This window comes from Rhamphochromis sp. 'chilingali' (genome assembly GCF_963969265.1).
Source record: "Rhamphochromis sp. 'chilingali' genome assembly, chromosome: 17".
Taxonomy (NCBI): Eukaryota; Metazoa; Chordata; class Actinopteri; order Cichliformes; family Cichlidae; genus Rhamphochromis; species Rhamphochromis sp. 'chilingali'.
In genome coordinates, this window is record NC_137944.1 from 31032791 (window position 1) to 31053803 (window position 21013).

The 21013-nt window shown below is 38.8% G+C and overlaps 2 protein-coding genes across 2 annotated transcripts; both read left to right on the forward strand.

Moving 5' to 3' along the window:
• LOC308384443 (class I histocompatibility antigen, F10 alpha chain-like) lies at positions 1-6711 on the forward strand (the record flags this gene model as incomplete). The annotated part of the gene is made up of 9 exons (XM_080863010.1): positions 1-52; positions 1081-1341; positions 3295-3573; positions 3908-4210; positions 4684-4824; positions 5099-5116; positions 5323-5367; positions 6109-6296; positions 6691-6711. The coding sequence occupies 9 exons, from the start codon at positions 1-3 to the stop codon at positions 6709-6711; spliced, it is 1308 nt and encodes a 435-aa protein (XP_080719136.1).
• A 4998-nt stretch (positions 6712-11709) lies between these two features.
• LOC308384444 (class I histocompatibility antigen, F10 alpha chain-like) lies at positions 11710-14153 on the forward strand (the record flags this gene model as incomplete). Its single annotated transcript, XM_080863011.1, has 3 exons — positions 11710-11980; positions 13209-13487; positions 13825-14153. Coding segments are annotated over 3 exons (879 nt in total), but the record flags the coding sequence as incomplete, so codon positions are not given.
• Between the last annotated feature and the right edge of the window lie 6860 nt (positions 14154-21013).

Genomic DNA, 21013 nt, shown 5'->3' on the forward strand with positions numbered 1-21013 from the left:
ATGAGGACGTTTATGATGCTGCTTCTTTACTGGACAGCGTCTGTGTCTGCAGGTAAGCTTCATAAAAATGAAACTGTTCTTTAGAGATAGTGTTGCTCTCAGGTGGCTCAGGTGTTACTGTAAACAGACTCTCGGCTTGCGTATATTCAACAGTCAAGGTTTATTTTTATTTCGCAGGGTTGTTGTTGTTTTTTTTAACAGAAATACACAGGCTTCAACAAGATGTTGCTTCTCGCCAGCATCTACAGTACAATGATCAGTAAAACAAATAAAATACAGCGATAACAAATCTAAAATAAGGATAAATAGCAATGAAGCAGCAGCCTGCAGAGACTCTGAGCAAACTCAAGTGTAAATAATCAGATTGATTCAGCTAGCAGCAGTCCTCTCACAGAGAGGGCTTAAATTAGATCAGATTAAGTGTGTGTTTATGGATTGTAAAGGGAGGGGCCAAAGTACATTTATCAGTCCCACAGTTTGTGCAAAGAAGCCTTCCAGCATCCTGCTGGTTCTACAGCTGATGCTCCGTCACCTCTTTCCAGATGTTGGAGGGAAAACAGGCCGTGAGAGGGCTGGTTTGGGTCCCTGGTGTTTGTAGCTGTTTGCAGAAAGCCTACAAACAGCTACAAACATCAAAACCTAAATGAGTGCTGGTTTACAAATTATTTTTGTTGAAATTAAATTTCCAATTGTAGAAGAAGAAAAATTTAAGCTGCTCATAATGTTTTATGGTGTAAGGTATAGGAGTGTAATATTAGCAAAAAGGGAAAGAAACAGTTGTAATCTGCACAATACTAAAAAATGAATTCATTGGCAGCCTATGGTCGGGTTAATGCCATAATAAGGACTGTAAATCATTACTGATGCAAAATGAAAATATAATTAAATCAAAATGACCCACAAACACCAGTTTTTACAAAACGAATTGTAAAGGTTTCTAATATAAGATGATCAGAAAAGATAAAACATTGATTCATAAATCTATTTTTGTATTTATAGAGGAGACACTATATTGTTTTAAATTTTGAAAATACTGTGATTTTTAAAGCCGTGTCTCACAACATTAAACATTTCTTCCAGTGAAGCACTCTCTGAAGTATTTCTACACTGCTTCCTCTCAAGTCCCAAACTTCCCAGAGTTCGTGGTTGTTGGGATGGTTGATGAAGTTCAGATGGTTCAGTTTGACAGCAACACCATGAGAACTGTGCCCAAACAGGACTGGATGAACAGAAATATAGATGAGCAGTACTGGGAGAGAGAGACTGGGGGCTTTGTAAGTGCCCAGCAGGTGTTCAAAGCCAACATTGAAATCGCAAAGCAGCACTTCAACCAAACTGGAGGTTTGTTTATGTTTTATTGTATTTTTTACTGATATTTGCTGTTAATGTTTTCAGCATTTATTTTAGTCATAAACAGATTTGCATACATACACTTTAAAAATACTTCATTCAGATTAAAGATTTAAATACAGGATGACTCACGATGAATGTAAAGGGCAGATGGAGGGCAGCTAGTGAATCAGGAAGTGCAGAGGATGAGTAAAGAAGACGTGAGGGCAGCTGTAAGAGGATGAAGAGTGAAAAGGCAGTTTGTCCAGATCATACCTGTGGAGTTATGGGGATGTTTAGGAGAGACAGCAGTGGACTTTTTAACCAGACTTTTAACGTCTGGGGAACTGGGAAGCGGCAGTATGGCTTCATGCTGAGAAAGAGCATCACAGACGTGATGTTTCTTTCAGTGTTGATGGAAAAGTTTAGAGGAGGTCAGAAGGTGTTGCAAAGATAGCACATGATAAGTTGTCAAAAGGTGAACTGTAGTGCTGCATGAGAAACTCAAGGATGACAGAGAAGTATGTGAGGGTGGTGCAGGACATGTATCTGGACAGTGGTGTGTGTGGTTGGAGTGACAGTTGGGTTCAAGGTGGGGGTGGGATTACATCATGGATCTGCTCTGAGCCCCCTCATGTTTGTAATGGGGATGGGCAGGTTAACAGATGAGGTCAGACTGAAGTCTCCATGGACTATGACTATACAACTATCACTGAAACAGCAAACTTTGTAAATAAGCAAACAACACTTCTCATTCTCTAAACGTTTGGCCACAGCTGTAGATGGATGGGATGGACAGGTTAACAGATGAGGTCAGACTGAAGTCTCCATTTGATGTTTCCAGAAGGTATTGTGATCTCTAGTGAGAGCAGGGAGCAGGTGGAAGGGATGGGGTTATACACTGGTGAGAAGAGAAATGAAAATCAGTAGAAGCAACACAGAGTAAATGTGTGAATGACAGTGTAACAGTATTACAGAGAGGATGCAAGAAGCAGAAATAGTGATGATTATTAATTTAAATAACTAGGTCAGCCATCCAAAGTACCAGGCAGTGCACAACAGAAGTGCAGGGTGTGATCTGTGGTACAAGCAAGAGTTAAAGGGAAGGTTTACAAGAGGGTATTGAGACCTGCTGCGATGCATGGTGTGGAGATGAAGGCACCGAGTTGGAGGTAACAGAGCTGAGGATGATTTTATTGGGAGTGACCAAGTGGCAAGACTGAGATGGTTTGGATGTTGAATGTGGAGCTGAGAAGAGAAAGACCTTGGAGGAAGTTCATGGATGTAGAGAAGGAGGATCTGCTGTGGCGACCCTTAAAGAGAGTGACCGTGGGTGAGTGCTGAGTGTTTGTATATGTGTGCATGAGGGTGGGAATGCATGTTTGTGTCTGTGTGTGCCTGTTTGTCTGTGTCTATATGTCAGGTCGGGTCTTAGACTCCACCTCTCTGGGAACTCCCAGGCCCTCCAAGGCCTATCTCCCCTCACCACACTCCCTGCCGGTGATTGATGCCCTCAGGGGTCGGTGCATTGGTGGTTCTTGGTGTCCGGGGCTGGGCACTCAGGTATATACCAGCTCGCACCCGGTGGCTACCTGGCGGGGCCTGGCCAAAAAAAAAAAGAAAAAAAAGAAAAAGAGAGTGACCGAAAGAGTAAGAAGAAATGAAGAATTGTGAAGTCAAATGACGTTTTTCTCTCTTTCATTTAACATTTTGAAAACAGTATTTGTACTGAGCTCCCATCTTACATAGCTTGTCTTTAAGGATATTTATTATTATGCTTATTGAAACCAGTTGTAGCAACTCACTGCTGAACAGGCTTCTCTGTCCTGAAACCCTCCTTCTGTGGAAGCTGTGTTGAATCAGGTCAGGTGTTTTAGTCTCTGTTGACTTGTGTCTCTGTGTTTATATGAGACGATGCTGGATCTCACTCAGGTTCTGTCGTCTTCTTCTCTGTTCTTCTTTCAGGTGTTCACATTGTCCAGCGGATGTACGGCTGCGAATGGGACGATGTGACGAATGAGGTGGACGGATATGAGCAGTTTGGTTATGATGGAGAAGACTTCATAATATTTGACCTGCAGACAGAGACGTGGGTCGCTCCAAAACGACAGGCTGTGGTGACCAAACACAAGTGGGACAGTAACAACGCTTTTATAACCAGTGTGAAGAACTATTACACTCAGATTTGTCCTGAGTGGCTGAAGAAGTATCTGAACTATGGGAGGAGCTCTTTAATGAGAACAGGTATCACATGACCAGACTTAGTGTGATAATTTACCTCATTTTTATTAAGTAATACAACTATTTTATGACCAACACAGTTAAGTTCAGTGTATTTTCTCTCTTCCTCTGTCTGCTAATCTCGTGTGTTTTTTTTAAACAATAATCAAAATGTAATTTATCCGTTAAATTTCAAAACCATCCCTTCAGCCTTTTACAATGTGTTTCCCGCTCCCTTCAAATATTTTCCTTATTTCTTTATTTTTCCTTCACATGGTACTACATTAATGGTACATTAATATGTGTTAGCATGCTGTTAATACAGAAACAGTGACCTGTGTTTCGCTTTACTTTCCAGTTCTTCCCTCAGTGTCTCTCCTCCAGAAGTCTTCCTCCTCTGCCATCAGCTGCCACGCTACAGGTTTCTATCCTGACAGAGCTGAGATGATGTGGAGGAAAGATGGAGAGGAGACTCATGAGGGTGTGGAGATAGGAGAGATCCTCACCAACAATGATGGGACCTTCCAGATGAGTGTTAACCTGGATCTGAGATCTGTTCCAGCTGAAGGCTGGAGGAGGTACGACTGTGTGTTTCAGTTCTCTGGTATCAATGAAAACGTCACCACCACACTGGATAAAACAGCCATCAGGACAAATGAAGGTAAGAAAATTATCAGAAATGATGAAGATGTGTTGTTTTGTGTTTGAGCTGATGGGTGTCATAAAATATTGACTTTATTTTCAAAATCTAATTTTACTCATTTTATAGCCCACAATGGACCTCTTGTATGAACTCATGATATATAAACAGTCTAAAACAGAAAAAAACCCACAAACACAAATAATTTTTATATATAATAAACTAATCAATCATGGTTTGCAGTTGTAGCACTGACACTTTAAATGTTTGGATTTAATATAATATTAGTTTAGTATTAGTATAAGTCAAAGAAGTTAAAGACACTAAGGACACAAATTTCAGTTTTGTCTTTATCTTTATTTTCATTCAACATTTTTTGTTAATCATTGAACAAAAATTTTAGTGTTTTTTTTTTTGCAAAACAATATTTAAAATTAATAAATCTGTTGTTTACTGTTCTTCTTCGTTCTTTTTTTCCGTTTGTTTGTTTTTAGCCTCGACAGAAGTGCCCAGCATCACGATCAGCCCCAGCTCCAGCCCCACTGCCGTCCCCATCAGCGTACCCATAGTCACTGCTGCTCTTGTTCTTGCTGTCGTTGCACTAATCGGATTCATTATTTACAAAAAGAAAACTGGTGAGTGAACCAAAGTGATGATTTCAGTATTTTTAGTGTTTTTCCAGGTTGCACATTAAAACAAGCTTCAGGTCCTGGTACAGCAATGATGTTTAAAGCCCCAGAGTGATGAGACTGTAACAGTATTATCATAGTGATAACCAATAGTAAATAAAGTAAAAGGTAAAGTAACATAGAGAGCTTTGTAATCCAGTTTGAGTTAGTGGTGTAGGGATCAGTGTTCCTGTATTTACAGCTATGATCACTGACATGTGATTCTTTCTTTTATTTACAGCTAAACCTTCTAAACCTTGTAAGTAAAATTTCTCATGTAGACATTTTGAGCTAAAATCTGTTCACATAAAAATCTGTTTCACTGAATGTGAATTAGAGACTAAAATTAAATGCATGGAAACAAGGCAGATGTTGGAAATTAACAACAGCATCACCACAGAGCAGCTCAGCCGGTTGCTGAAGTTTTTATGTTTTGATTTTGTCTGTCTGGTCTGATTTTTGTAGACATGAAGACTTCACCTGAAGATGATGCTGAAAGGAGCCCTTCAGGTGTGTCTGTTTGTGCTTGGATTGGAGGATTTGTTTGCATCCTCATAAAAATTGTAATGTAGTGGCTTTATTTTTACATTTTCTAAATATGAAAGTAGAAGGTTAGATATTCAAACCATGTGTTCATAGTCAGTTATAATAGTTTATAGTTACACAGCACTAAACAGAACAAAGCAATTAAAGCATCAGTACTAAAAACAGGTACCTTGGAAACATAGACGGCCCTGTCTCTGTTCAGTGTGTTCAGTAATATTCTACAGTAACAAACTAAATCTGTGTATCACTGCACGTCCTGTTACTTTAATCTGTTTGGCCACAAATGCTCATCCGTCTCTTAGCTTCAACGTTTCCCTGAACTCCTCAGGATCTTCATTTATTCTGCTCTCTGTCATTTTTCACCACCACACATCCTCATTCTTCTTCTTCTTCTTCTTCCTGGATGTTGCCCAATAAACTTTTCTCCATGTTCACTAACTGAGATTTCTGTAGTGCTCACATAAATATGTTTTATAAGCACTGCAAAATTTTCTGACCTACAAAATGAAACAGTGCTCACATATTTTAAAAAGTTAAATATTCAAGTGACAGAAACAGAACGATAAACACTCCTGCAACTGAGAAAACTTTCTCCTCGTGCCTGCGTTTGTGTTCATGCTGTTTGTATTAAACACTATCATCAACATCAACAGATCATATTATTTTTTTAGTTGAACATAATCATTTTGTATTTTTCCTCCTCAGATTCAAAACCTTCTTCAGACATAACCATCAAAACTGAGCTGATGACAAGTAAGTACAGGCTCTCTATGACACACAGTCTTAATCTTTGTGTGGTACTGCATGTTTTTACTCATGGAGTTTTATACTTTGATGCATTTCGAATTATTAAAAACATTTCTGAACTGTTCAGCTGGTCTGACTCACCAGCTGTAGATTCCATCACCATCATATCACACGTTTCTTCTCCTACAGTCGATTGTTTTTGGATTTTAAATGCTCTTATCTAAACAAAACAACATCCTCAGAGGGAGCAACATACATGCTGAACATGGCAACCACTCGCAAAGATCTAGATATAACAAACTAGACATTTTTATGCTCTTTCTTATCTGGGTAAGAATCAGTCGCTTCCACTAAAACCTCATATATGATGAATAACGAGGCCATCTAACAGATTTTACTGAGGCACAAGTAACTAGTTAAACTGTATCACTAGTGACATGATAGACGAGGAAAGTTTGTGTGGAGATGGTCGTGGCCCAGTGTGTGTGACAGCTCTTCTATCATGATGAGCTTTTGACCTGAATGTTTTTTTTTCTTTAGAGTAATTCTGACAAAGAGTGAAATCTGGAACAAAGGTAAGTGACGTCTCTGAACACATCACATGTACCACATACAGTCATCTTTGTGTTGTCCTGAATGCATTTAAAGAAACCCTTAATTTTTCACACTGACTGCATTTGCTGATGCATGAAGAATTTTTCATTCGTTCCTCATTAATGAAAGCTGAATCTTTCTTTGAACAGGAGACAGTTTGAACACTTGGACTAACTTCACTTGATGAGGATTCTGCATCACTGAACTCCTGAGAAAACATTTCTACTGTAATGGACATTTTCTATTCCAGACAGGACACAACTGTCCTGACACAACCGCCCTGGGGCACGGGGTGGCTGTAGCTCAGGACGTAGAGCAGGTCACCTACTGATCGGAAGGTTGGTGGTTCGATCCCAGGCTCTTCCGGTCTGCATGCCAAGTATCCTTGGGCAAGATACTAACCCCAAGTTGCTCTCTGATGCATCCATCGGAGTATGAATGTGTGTGACTGTAGTTAGAAAAGCACTAAGTACAGATAAAGTGCTTGTGAGAATCGGTGTGATTGGGTGAATGTGCCTTGTTGTATAGAGCGCTCTGAGTACTCTGGGAGAGTAGAAAAGTGCTATATAAGAATCAGTCCATTTACAACTTGTGACTGAAACATACACGAAGGAACCAAATTTTTACTTTTATGTCACAGGAAAAAAAGAGAATTACTATTTTCTGTGAGAAAAAATACTTTTTAGCCAAACTAACTTTATTTATAAAGTGCTTTAAAACAGCAAGTCCTGACCAAAGTGCTTAACATTAAGAACAGAATAAAAATGAAAAAAATAAAATAATTAATTCATTAATAACAACAACAACAATTATAATAATATTAACAATAATTAGACCATAACAATAACATAAACACATAAAAATAAAACTACATAAATAAAAACACTGAAAAAAACATAAAAAACAATTTAAATTTTTTAAGTATAATGTTATACTGTAGGTCTTTTTTATGCAATAATAAGTAAAGATGGTCCTGGAGAAGAAAAACGACATCTGTAGGAATTATGTGTTTATTTTCCTCAGTGTTGGGTCTGAGTGTGTATTAACATTATGCAGTTTTAATGCTGCTTTGCTACAGCAGTTAGTTCTGCATGTTTGATTTTAGTTTAACTCTGGATGACTTTTCTGACACAACCTCAAACGGTATTTGTGTTTTCAGCTGGAATTGAACCATCAACCTTTTACTGACAAGGTCAGAATGCTAACCACTGCACCTTTGGAGATATTGTGATTTAAGGTCAATAAGTTGAAAATATCAGTTCTGTGATTTGCTGTGCTTTGAACTAACTGCAGGTCAGATCATTTACAGTCACTTTACAATCACAGTTTTTTTAATGAGCATCAAAATGAGGTGTCTTGAAATACTGAGTTTAAGATTTATAAAAGTTGTAATAAATAATTTGTTTCATCTTTAATAAAAATATGAATACGCTGATGAAAGCTATAAATAAGGTATTGCAAAGAAAAGCTGTACTCTATTATTGCTATTTCTATGTTTTGTTCAAACCCTGTTACATGTGACATTGATGAACAGTCATGACTTTAATGGTAACTGTATCATATATACTACACAGAAATGTATGTGTATATTTTATTACTGTTTGTTCTGTTAGATGGTCAATGCAGCTGCCAAAAATCAGGTTTACAGTGTGTGTGTGTGTGTGTGTGTGTGTGTGTGTGCGCGCGCGCGCGTGCCTCATGTGGTGTTTATTGTAAAGATTGTTTTATGTTGGATGTTTCAGGTCAGCTGTGTTTTGATCTACAGAATCAGGGGAAAGAGTCTTTGTGTTGTTAGACTACTGCACTGTTTCTATACTTGAACATCTAAATAAAAGTTTTACATTGTGGTCGTGCATAATGTCGAGTATTCAGAGTGTGGAGAGGAGAGTATAATAACATGAGTGAACAGAAACTTTGTGAATATGAGTCATGTTCCAACCTGACACCACAAATATTGAATTACTGGGTATGTAAAGGTGGGTGCATCACTACTTTCAGCCAAGGAGATGATGTACTTTATAATTTTAGTTTGTTAAAGATTTCTGTTCCAATTCTGGATGAATTGGGCTTCAGCTCCAGATCCAAGTGACAGCAGGTCAAAATGTTACCTGTCAGTGTCCAGCATCCGTCTGTATTCAGTTTGAATATCACTATAAACTTATATGGATGAGTTTACATCTTTTATTCACTGTAACATTTAACTTTTGAGAGAGCAGGATGAAGACAGCAGAGAGCAAAAAGAAACAGAGTGGACATGTGGTCAAATTCACCGAACAGCATAAAGTTGTAGCTTCAGTATAAAGCAGTGTGTTATACTGTTATCAATTATGGATCATAAACCTGCCCTTATCATAATAATAATAATCTTATCTTAATTGTTCTAAGATGATATTTTTGTTATTTTCTAGTTCCTAGTTGAGTGAGGATGATGCAGAGAGAGAGGACAGAGAGGTTGTATAAGAACAGGAAGACTGAGGGAGCAGACAGCGAAGGCAGCTGAAAAACAAAATTAGTTTTTCATGTATTTCATGGAGACTTTGTTTTCCAGTAGCACACGTAAAACATGCCAGTAGACATTCTGAACAGGGGATATTGGTTTGAATAGCAGCATTTTACAGGATTCACTCCAAACATGGCTGAACAGGATGGCTGCCACTACAACAATGTGATGGGCTACAAATCTGTTCTCCACTCATAAAACTGGAGTACATGATGCCCTGTGCTGTGTTTGCATGATAAAGGGAGGGTTCGATGAATTCAGAAATATTCATACGAAACAACTCTATTACCAGTTTGCTTCACGTACTGGTCTGTGGAGTGGCAGCGTGATTTTCCAGTGTCTGTACTGAATAACGCCACTTAAAGTACTTGATGATTTGGTGGAAGCCTCTGTGTGGTTAAGAGACTGAAATGCTGTTTCTTATCTTTTCTGCTTTGCCACAAGTAGTTCTTTAACTTCTTTAACAAGTCTTCGCTTGGGTTGGGTAACTAAAGGCTCCGCCCTAAAACAGGTGGATGAGATTAAAATCACTGATTATTCACTCTGATTCATTTTTAAACATTACAATACGTCATCCAACTAATTAGGCTGCTTTTGAAAGTAACGTTTTAATGTGTATCAAATAGAATTGAGGTTTGAAAATGTGAAAATGTTGATGACATTTGCAAGTAGCATTTTCTCCTAATATTAACGACAAGGTGTTAAAATGCTCAGCCCCCAATCATAATGCGTGGCGTTATGATTGGGGGCTGAGCTCCCCTAAAAGTCTGAACCTAGAACCCCCCCAGTCTACTACATGAAGTCTTGCTCCCATAATTTTGATTTAGGGGCTTGTTGGACCAACTTTTCCTCTTATTTACTTATTTTGCTCTTTATGTGAAATAACAGTGGCATTAACCTACTACTGTAATTATGTTAGTCTTCATAAACTTTACATACTCAAAGCAAAAATAACTACACTAAGCTGTGTTGTGAAAGAGAAAATTAAACTGCAAATAGAATAAAGAAACAGATTTTGCTAATGAAATTTTATCTGGAAATTAACCGCCGCAGAATGAATGCACAGTTTTTTGGGGGTAATTGTGTCGGGATGAGAAAAGTCTGGGCTTCTCTGCTCAGGCTGCTGCCCCCGTGACCTGAACCCAGATAAGTGGAAGAAGCTGGATGCCATGTTTGAACTTCAGCAGGACGTTTCAACCGTGTCTACACAACTGAATGCATCAGATTGCTGCTTTGTGATTGGCTGATTAGAAATTTGTGTTAATGAGCTGTTTAACAGGTGTACCTAATAAAGTGTCCGGTCAGTGTGTATGTATAACCTGTTTTCCTTTTGAACCACTGAGGGAAGCACTTCACCACAGTTTTAGTCCTTGTAGTGTCAATAAAACACTGTGTTTGTCCTCTGGTGACATTTTATTTGGGAATGTTTTCACTCTAAAGGGAGCCGAACAACACAGACACAATAGAAACAACAGAAACTTTAAACTACAAAAAGTCTGAGCAGCATGACTCATAAACTAAACATACTTCTGTGTGGAAGCAAAGGCAGAAGCACCCGGCCTCTCTCCCCGCCTCCTTATTTCATCACATTTTGCAGACTTTACTTTCAGTTCTGCGGATAACATCAGTGGTTTATTTTAACCCAGATATTAGTGACGTTGGCACTGAGGATGGTTTTCATTGGCTGATGATGCAGCTTTGACCTCAGCTTTGGGTCTCCATGCAGACCCACATAGATAATAAGATATTAGCTGTTAGATTATCGAGAGGTCACCATGAAACTGTTTATTTTTCTGTTTCTCCTGGAAATACACGGCACTGTGGGACGTGAGTTAGAAATTTGTATCACTTACAGTAAAGTTTTTTAAACTTTGTTTTGCTAAGAAGGACATATTTAAGATTATTTTTAAAAAGGCTATTAATAGGTGCGTTTGCCCATGTTTAAATAAAAGCCATTAATATCTCTGCTAGTTCTGGGGAAATGCTTCAGGAAGCTTGATTAGCATCACTTTCAAGTCACAAACACCAAAAAGGTTTGTGAGTTTTAATCACATCAACGTATCAGTGACACCAAAGGACTTCCTGATTCCTGCACAGTTCAGGGTGTGTCGGCAACATCACTAACAGTGTAACATGATCCATTACTCATCATCTTTTATTAATCACATCAATTTAGACTCTCAAAATAAAGTTGAACAAAAATACAATCTGATATTTTCTAATTTTACAACATTTGAAAAGAGACAATAATGAGTTGTTGATTATTTGATTCATAATTACATCGGTATTAGTCTCAAACATAGTAAAAAAAACCTTTGTGTTGGACTGTGCCATAGTTTTTGTTTTGTTTATAAAAACTGCCCTTAACTCAGCGCTGTTAGAATGATAATAGGATGATTAGATGAAATATGAACTGCATGCGCTGTTTTTGTTGAGTCTAAAAGCTGAAACAGTAATTTTTTCTTACAGTGACTCGCTCTCTGAAATATTTCTACACTTCTTCCTCTGGAGTCTCAAACTTTCCAGAGTTTGTAGCTGTTGGTTTGGTTGATGATGTTCAGATGATTCACTATGACAGCAACACAGAGAAAGCAGAGTTTAAGCAGCAGTGGATGGAGAAAGCTGCAGAAGATGATCCAGAGTATTTGTCCCGCCAGACTAACAGGCTCATGAACACCCAGCAGGTCTTTAAAGGCAACATCGACACTTTGAAGCAGCGATTCAACCAAACTGGAGGTTTGTTTCTGTTTCACTTTTTTACTCTTAAAATGAAGCTTTTTATTAACCCAGCTGCTGACACTGAATAAAATCTCTCCAGGTTTTAAAGACCTTTGTTGTTACAGACTAGACTTGTAGTCAAGCCCGCCTAAACCAAGACCAAGACAATACCAAGACCAGAGGGTATCGAGACTGTCAGGGAGTTTTTAATGTTTTATTTGATTATGCTTCACATGTTATGTTAAACTTATGTTCACATATTTCACCAGACAGCTTTCTGTAGAAACAGGAAGCTGACCCTGTGACTGTAGACATTTACCGCAAGAGACCAGTACAGAAATACACATCCGCAGAAGTTGACTTGCATTATACTATTCTTAGAAATTGACTTGTAGCACACACACTTTGTGACACACACACACACACAGCTTACACACTGACAGCATCAGGACCTGCGTAACAGGAAATGTGATTATATTTGCATATTGACGATGTAACCTATAAAAATAAACGAATACTGCAGTTCGGTGTGTCTCTCTGTCTGAGATTCACCCATGCCGCATGTTATCAGTAACAAGTGTCTCAGTGTTGTTTATTCACCTGACTGTTTGTTAACTATAAATCTCTGACAGAGACCAAGACAAAGACAAAGACAAAGACGAGACGAGACTGAGACAAAAAAGTCTTTACACTGTCACGTCTCTCACCCTCTCTTGTTTTTCACATAATGATATTATCCTATTTCCTCGCATGTGATTGGCCACAATATGGATGGATGGAGCATAGCTGAGCCACTGTGTGAGAGCTGAGCAGCGAAAGGAAATTAAGCGAGGAGCCGGCTCTCGCTCAATGGGAGTCGACTCTTCTGATTCACTACAAAGCACTCTCTAAGCACAGCTCTTAGGGCTGATGCTTTTGTGCACGACACATTATCGAACGTTGGTTTGTGTGCCATGGGTCCACAATCACTATGTCAATCTGAGACAGCAAGACAGAGACAGCAAGACCAAGACAAGACCAAAGTCCGTCGAGACCAAGACAAGACCAAGACCACGTAAAAGTGGTCTCGAGGCATCCACCTCTATTACAGACACAAGCTAGCTTGTTAGCGCCCTTAATGGAAGCTTAACCAGCCAAATTTAAAAAGCTGATTATGTGTATTTATGTAGTTTTTATTGAAGCTCTTCAACCTAACTCCCTCATCTGTGGGCAAATATCAACTATTTCCTGCCCCTCTTGGTTTCAGGTGTTCACATTAACCAGCTGATGTACGGCTGTGAATGGGACGATGAAACGGCTGAAGTTAACGGGTATCATCAGTATGGCTATGATGGAGAAGACTTCCTATCATTTGACCTGAAGACAGAGACATGGATCGCTCCAGTAATGCAGGCTGTAATCACCAAACACAAGTGGGACAGTGACAGATCTCTTTCAGGTGATCTGAAGAACTATCACTCCAACCTTTGTCCTGAGTGGCTGAAGAAGTACGTGAACTATGGGAGGAGCTCTCTGATGAGGACAGGTAAAATCACATGACCTGATTTATTGTAATACTTTTAATTAACAGGCCACATCCTGATCTTCTCATACATTTATTACCACTTTATCACATTTACACTTTTCATTTTTCCCAATTTCTGTTTATTTAACTTTTCTAATCACCATCGCTGCAGCTTTTTACAGCACTCCCTTCACTCAGTTCTGTACTTCTTGTAATTCCACCATTTTCTTAATTATTCTTTAAATGGCATTTATGTTAATTTGTGTGTCTAAAACATTCAAAATACATCAAATGAAAATGGTAAACTCAGTATGCTGTTATGAACGGTGATTTTTTTTTTTTTTTTACAATCCCTCAGAGCTTCCATCAGTGTCTCTCCTCCAGAAGTCTTCCTCCTCTGCCATCAGCTGCTATGCTACAGGTTTCTATCCTAACAGAGCTGAGATGATCTGGAAAAAAGATGGAGTGGAGCTTCATGAAGGTGTGAACATAGGAGAGATCCTCTCCAACCATGATGGGACCTTCCAGATGAGTGTTGACCTGGATGTCTCATCAGTCAAACCTGAAGACTGGCACAGATACAGATGTGTGTTTCAGCTCTCTGGTGTGAACGAGGACATCGTCACCAAACTGGGTAAAGCAGCGATCAGGACCAATGAGGGTAAAATTGGAAAAAGAAGTGAGTAAAACTTTTATAAATACACCTTTATTTGATCTTATTTGGGTTTTCCATTTGGCTCCACGTAAAAGGAGGAAACTGGAAGAAGCCCTTTTCACACATGCTTAAAACAAACCAGGTGTTTGATAGAGATTAGGGAGCAACAGGACTAATCATTCAGTACTTGATCTCAATAATGGAGGATGTAGGAGTGAAAAACAACAACAACAAAAAAAAAACTTTAATTTTTGGGCTTTAGTACAAAGTTAAACTGCTGATTCAAAACTTTCAACAAAAACCTAAAAAAGGTAAAAAAACAAAACAAAAACAAAACAAAACTGGTAAATCTAAAATACACTCAGAGAAATCACACAAGTGAAGACAAACAGACACTAAAACAAAAACTGAAGGGATAGGAGACTGTATGCACATGAGGTAATCAGAGAATGGGAAACACGATTGTGACGAGACAATGCTGACGTAAAACTAAACGGATGAAACACTGAGTGAACTTAACACAGGGACAGAAACAGGGACCCTTCAAGGACCAATAACACTCTGTGACTACAACACTAACAAGAACTAAAACACAGGTCTGAAGGATCCACTAACGCAGCACAGGTGAAAATAAAGATCAGACAATAAACAGAGAGCAAAGGGAGCCCTCGGCAATCACACAAGAGCAAATAAAGAAAAAATAAACAGAAGCAGGCCTGAGGATCACACACAGCTCAGATTACACTGATCTTCGTCTTTCATCATCATCACTTGGAGGTAAAAACTACAAACTTTAATTTTAATGTGGTTTTTGTGACCCTGATTTTTTTTTCTGGTTTTATGTGATCTGTTTATAACATGGAAGAATCGAACCTGCTGTGATACTGTGTTCATTCATCTGTTGTTTATGACTGGCTCAGTGTAACTGCTAAACATCAAACTGTAATACAGTTTGGTTAGGACTGTTGTGGTCTTAATGAATGTTGGTCTAACAGTGAGATGAACTACAGAATGTAAATGTGTTGGTTTCAGGTTCTTCAGTCTTCCCTGCTGGTTTTGTTGTCCAGATTATGGGAATCCTGCTCCTCCTGACTGTCTGCTTCTCTGGAATCTTCATCTGGAGGAGAAAATATAAAGGTGAGAAATATGAAATACATTTACCTTCAACATGTTTCCAACATTTTGATGTTTATGCTCTTATAATTTGATATGTTTCATGTCTGTTACTTCCCATGTGATAAAGTTAAATATTTGATATTTAATGAGCTGAAATGTTTCTTGCAAGTGGTGCAAATGGCTACTTTTTTTTCTCATGTGCTTCATATGTTCTGAATAAATAAATGTATTACTGTCTCTGTTTTTTCAGAGCTGTACTGAAAGTAAGTATTTTACATGTTCAAACTGGATTTAAAAAAAAAAAATCTCAAATTTAAATGCTTATTTAAACTGTTTGAGACTTAAGATGTTTAAAAGATTTCTCTGTGTGTGATTCAGTGCAGCTTTAGAAAGAATCGCTCAACCATCTCAGCTTTGCATGAAGAGAGCCTCTCCCAGAATTCACCTGCTTTCTGCATGCATGCTACTACTGCACATTCACCTAATGTATATATTACATATAATGTTCTTCCTCTACCTTTCTGCTGCAACAAGATGGAGAAACTGCAAATAATACAAAAAGTTATTTGGTTTTAATTTGCAAGTCAAATTCAGTTTACATAAAGTGTTTGCACTGCAAACCTTTAGTTTTACTGTAGTAGCTCTCAGACAAAGACTCTGAAAAAAAAAATAGTTTCTCCTCCTCAGTGAAGGTCAAAAAATTCTTGTTTTTAATTAGTATTCAGTTGTAAACACTCTCTCTTTCTCACACACACACACACACACACACACACACACACACACACACACACACACTGTGTCATTGAAAAACTAAAGTAATTAAACAAGCAGCAGACTTTGATTTGCTCACAAACAACGATGCTGATGTATAACGTAGTGATGGGATTTCCGGCTCTTTTTAGAGAACCGGCTCTTTCGGCTCCCAACCGGATCTTCAGGTTGTTTTGTTGCTTTAATTAATTTGTTATTAACAACAATATAAAATTGTGCAAAAAAACATGGTTTTATTTATATATGTTTATACACTCAACAAAAATATAAACGCAACACCTTTGTTACTGCTCCCATTCCCCATGGGATGGACGTAGAGACCTAAAATTCATTCCAGATACACAATATAACCATCCCTCCCAAACAGTGGTCACAAATCAGTCCAAATGTGTGGTTTGGGGAGTAGGAGCTGGATAATAGTTCATGCTGCTGCCTGTGTTTCCCTCACGACTGTAGCTGCGGCATTTAGCATCAACGAAGGGATTCGTGCGGGAAAGCTGCGGCTGGGCAGGACCATCGGGCAGCGCGAATACACCCTCTCTATTAGTGTGTGTGTTAGCACAACTTTTGGCACACAGGAATGGGTTCATACACTCAACAAAAATATAAACGCAACACCTTTGTTACTGCCCCCATTCCCCATGGGATGGACGTAGAGACCTAAAATTCATTCCAGATACACAATATAACCACCTTGCATGGCCAGCATACTCACCGGACATGTCACCCATTGAGCATGTTCGGGATGTGCTTGACCGGCGTATACGACAGCGTGTACCAGTTCCCACGAATATCCAACAACCTCGCACAGCCATTGAAGTGGAGTGGACCAACATTCCACAGGCCACAATTGACAATCTGATAGACTCCATGCGACGATGTGTTGCACTGCATGAGGCAAATGGTGGTCACACCAGATACTGACCGGTTCTGGGTCCCCAGACCCCCAATAGCGCAAAAAACTGCACATTCCAGGGTGGCCTTTTGTTGTGGGCAGTCTGAGGTACACCTGTGCACTACTCATGATGTCAGATCAGCATCCTGATGTGGCACACCTGTGAGGTGGGATGGATTATCTCAATATGGCAGATGTGCCCACTACCACACATTTGGACTGATTTGTGACCACTGTTTGGGAGGGATGGTTATATTGTGTATCTGGAATGAATTTTAGGTCTCTACGTCCATCCCATGGGGAATGGGAGCAGTAACAAAGGTGTTGCGTTTATATTTTTGTTGAGTGTATATAAATATATGTGGTGGCCCCTAGAGACAAAGCACATCAACTGAACTTCCAAAGCAGAGCTACCTAGATCTCTTAAATTACACAATTGAAAGCATATGTGTATTGTTTGTGTATTTATAGACAAGCACTCATATATATTCAAATAATTTTAAAAAAAAAATGTTCATTTCACACCTGTTACTACCACACAACAAATCCGGTCGTTGGTACTTCCTGGCTTGTGTAGCCACTAGGTAACAAAAGCTCAACACTGCCTCTAGCATCCTGGAGCACGTCTGTTGTGTTTTGTACGAGTTTTGGAGTTTTTACGTGTTTTGGAGTTTTTACGTGTTTTGGAGTTTTTACGTGTTTCTGAGTTTTTAGGTGTTTTGGAGTTTTTACGTGTTCTGGAGTTTTTAGGTGTTTTGGAGTTTTTAGGTGTTTTGGAGTTTTTAGGTGTTTTGGAGTTTTTGGGTGTTTCGGAGTTTTTAGGTGTTTTGGAGTTTTTACGTGTTTCTGAGTTTTTACGTGTTTTGGAGTTTTTACGTGTTTTGGAGTTTTTACGTGTTTCTGAGTTTTTAGGTGTTTTGGAGTTTTTAGGTGTTTTGGAGTTTTTGGGTGTTTCGGAGTTTTTAGGTGTTTTGGAGTTTTTGGGTGTTTCGGAGTTTTTAGGTGTTTTGGAGTTTTTACGTGTTTCTGAGTTTTTACGTGTTTTGGAGTTTTTACGTGTTTTGGAGTTTTTACGTGTTTCTGAGTTTTTAGGTGTTTTGGAGTTTTTAGGTGTTTTGGAGTTTTTGGGTGTTTCGGAGTTTTTAGGTGTTTTGGAGTTCGTACAGCTCGCATTGTTCACTTCGAAGAGTCGGCTCTAAGAGCCATTTCGTTCGCGACCAACACATCACTAGTATAACGGCCCCCTGACATGTCATTGTAGAGAAGTTCAGATCTCCATGATTGAGTGTAAATATTCTCATAATAATCTGTAAATATTCAAAAGCTGTCCAGCTGTGGACTTTTAATATAAATGTTTTATGGTTTTCATCTGTTCATCTTAAAGTTTCATAAATAAAATGCTTTTTTAAAGGATTATTAAGTCATAGTTTCATATTTTTTTACATAATAACCTGACCTCATTTGCCTTCATGATTTTCTGTCAGAAATGAAATTAGAGGAGAAACAGATCCGAACAGGAACAAGGTTTCTGTGGATGAGTGGACACATGGGACAGGAATTATGTTTCCCTCCCACATAATGACACCATGAGCCAATCCTCAAAAACTCTAGACTTTTTTAAACTTTTATTTTCAGTCATTTCAAATGTATTTCCGGGAATATTTTTTTGAAAAAGACATTTGAGTTCCTTCTGTGTAGATGAGGTTTACTGGTTACAGTCTTCATCATTTCACTGATAACATCCCCACTATCCTGGTTTAATTAAGTCAAACTCAATGTCAGTATTTTAAATTCATCCTATTTCATATACAAGAGTAACAGAGAGGGATTTATTGACCTACTAACGGCTCTTTGAAGAGATCCTCCTCTTTTCTCTGAGATAGACCACAGATAATAAACTCTCTCCTTACTACATCAGACTCATCCTCTGAATAACAATGAAAATGTTAAAATAAAGGATGTAGGGGGCCTAAGGGTACATCTTTCACCATCTTACAATGCTGTGATTGCAGCCATTCCCCAACTCTCTGTGAATGGTACTCATGGCTATTGATCAGTGGTTGTTGATCAATGATCAGCCCATTGTTCATTCAGTGGTGCTTGTTTCAATCATTATGCAAATGTACTCTTTATAAGATTGGGGAAACCTGCAGTCAGCTGAGACTGAAGAAGTCACTTGGATGAGTGACGAAACGTTTCTCCCACTGAAAACTCTACGTCCAGATGAACAGAATCAACTTTTTGGGAGAAACTTCCCAGAGTTTGTGGCTGTCGGTTTGGTTGATAGATTTCATATGATTCACTATGACAGCAACACCAGGAGAGCAGGAGAGTCACAGACAATGAAACAGAATACTGGGACACAGAGAGTGAAGTGTCTGATGAAGATTTAGGTGCAGTAAGACAGGCCTGCTTAGCCATTTTTGACAGACACACCTCTGCAACTGCTGTTTCTTGTCTTGGTAAGAAAAAGTGACTCACAGCATGTAATCAAAATAACCAAAAACCTGTATGTGATTAATGATGATACCATCTTTCTAACTGGCACTTACTGGAGAATAATGACTGTAACTGGTAAATTACATAACCAGCCAAATTACAGACTATAATATTGTGTGGAGACAGTTGTCGCCTAATGGTTATGAACACTGCTGTCCTTCTGTTTGTGTAACAGCTCTTATGTAATTTATAATGTCCAGGTTTGTTTTTTAGTACTTCACTTAAATGTTGTTTCTTCATTTTTTTAGACTAATGCTGCAAAAGACAGCAAAATCTGCAACAAAGGTAACTGATGTATCTGTACACCTCACATGTACCGCACACAGCCATACTTGTGTTTTGTTGCCTTAAAAGTAAGCGTTAAGTTTTCTTGTTAGATTTTTCCAAACACTCTTAATAAATAAATGCAGATTTGTTTTATCCAAACACAAGAGAGATGATTTAAAGAAGGTGGAAAAACATCACTTCATGAGGAATCTGCAACACTGAACGTCTGAGAAAACCGTTTCTGCTTTGCTCCCAAAGTAACATATTTTATTAGAGCTATGACACAACAAAAGATCCAACACAACAGAAATTAAGTAAATAATTTATGTCATAGAAAAAATAAAATGGACATAATATTTTTCTCTGAAAATTTCTTAAATTGCTTTGTAGTATTTGTTAGGTGCCATTAACCATGACAGTCTGACACCACTCTGCTTTGTCTCTCAGCTTGTTACAGGAAAAATGATTCTATGTTTCTTTACCTTCTTTTAAATGTACAAAGATGCCTTTTGTCTGCCCTCTGCCTATGGTTAGATTAGTTTAGAATGATCTTTTTAGACTTTCCCAGCAAACACATCTTGTTTCTGGGACATATTGTTTTAGATTGTTTTATCTTCCCTAGCTCTCTGCTGACGAGACTAGCACCATATATGGAGTTGTTTTATTTTATCTGTTTATTATTTGTTATCCTGTTCTCACTGTCTCTGTGCTCTGTGCCTATAAAAATTACCAAGCCACTGTGCATGGTGTGAGTTGTTCTTAGCAGCTCACCCGTGTACACGTTTGATAAAGAAAGTAACTTTGTCTCATTGTGTCTTTATTTCTCCTGGGTCTTTTACAGAGTTTTCCCCCAACATTTCTTGGTCCTTCGGAGCCGGAGCGCCTCCATCGTGTCCCATCTCCGTGACCAGTCCACGTTGTTCGTCTGTCGACAGCCCACACACTAGGTGTGTGGTCAAAGACCAAGGGCGTTAAATTCGAGTCTTGGCCAACGTTCTTAGAAAGCGACCCACGGTGGTGGGGCCCGATCGAGGTGGACCAGACCCGGCGACACTGACCAGGTAGATACAGACACACTGACACAATCTTGCGTAAAAACGTATTTTAAATTCAGGGAATTTAAAATAGCGAAAGTAGCTCGTCGCGACTGGAAGCTCCCCACTTCTGTGGGTTTAAAGTAGCTCGTCGGCTGGTAGCTTGGAGCTCGTCGACTGGAAGCTCCCCACTCTTGTGGGTTAGGTTTGGAGCTCTGGGTAGCTCCCCCAGCTGGGTCAAGGGAATAAGTAGCTCGTCTACAGAAAGACTGGCAGCTCCCCTTTATTATAAGGGTTCCGATCGCGCGAA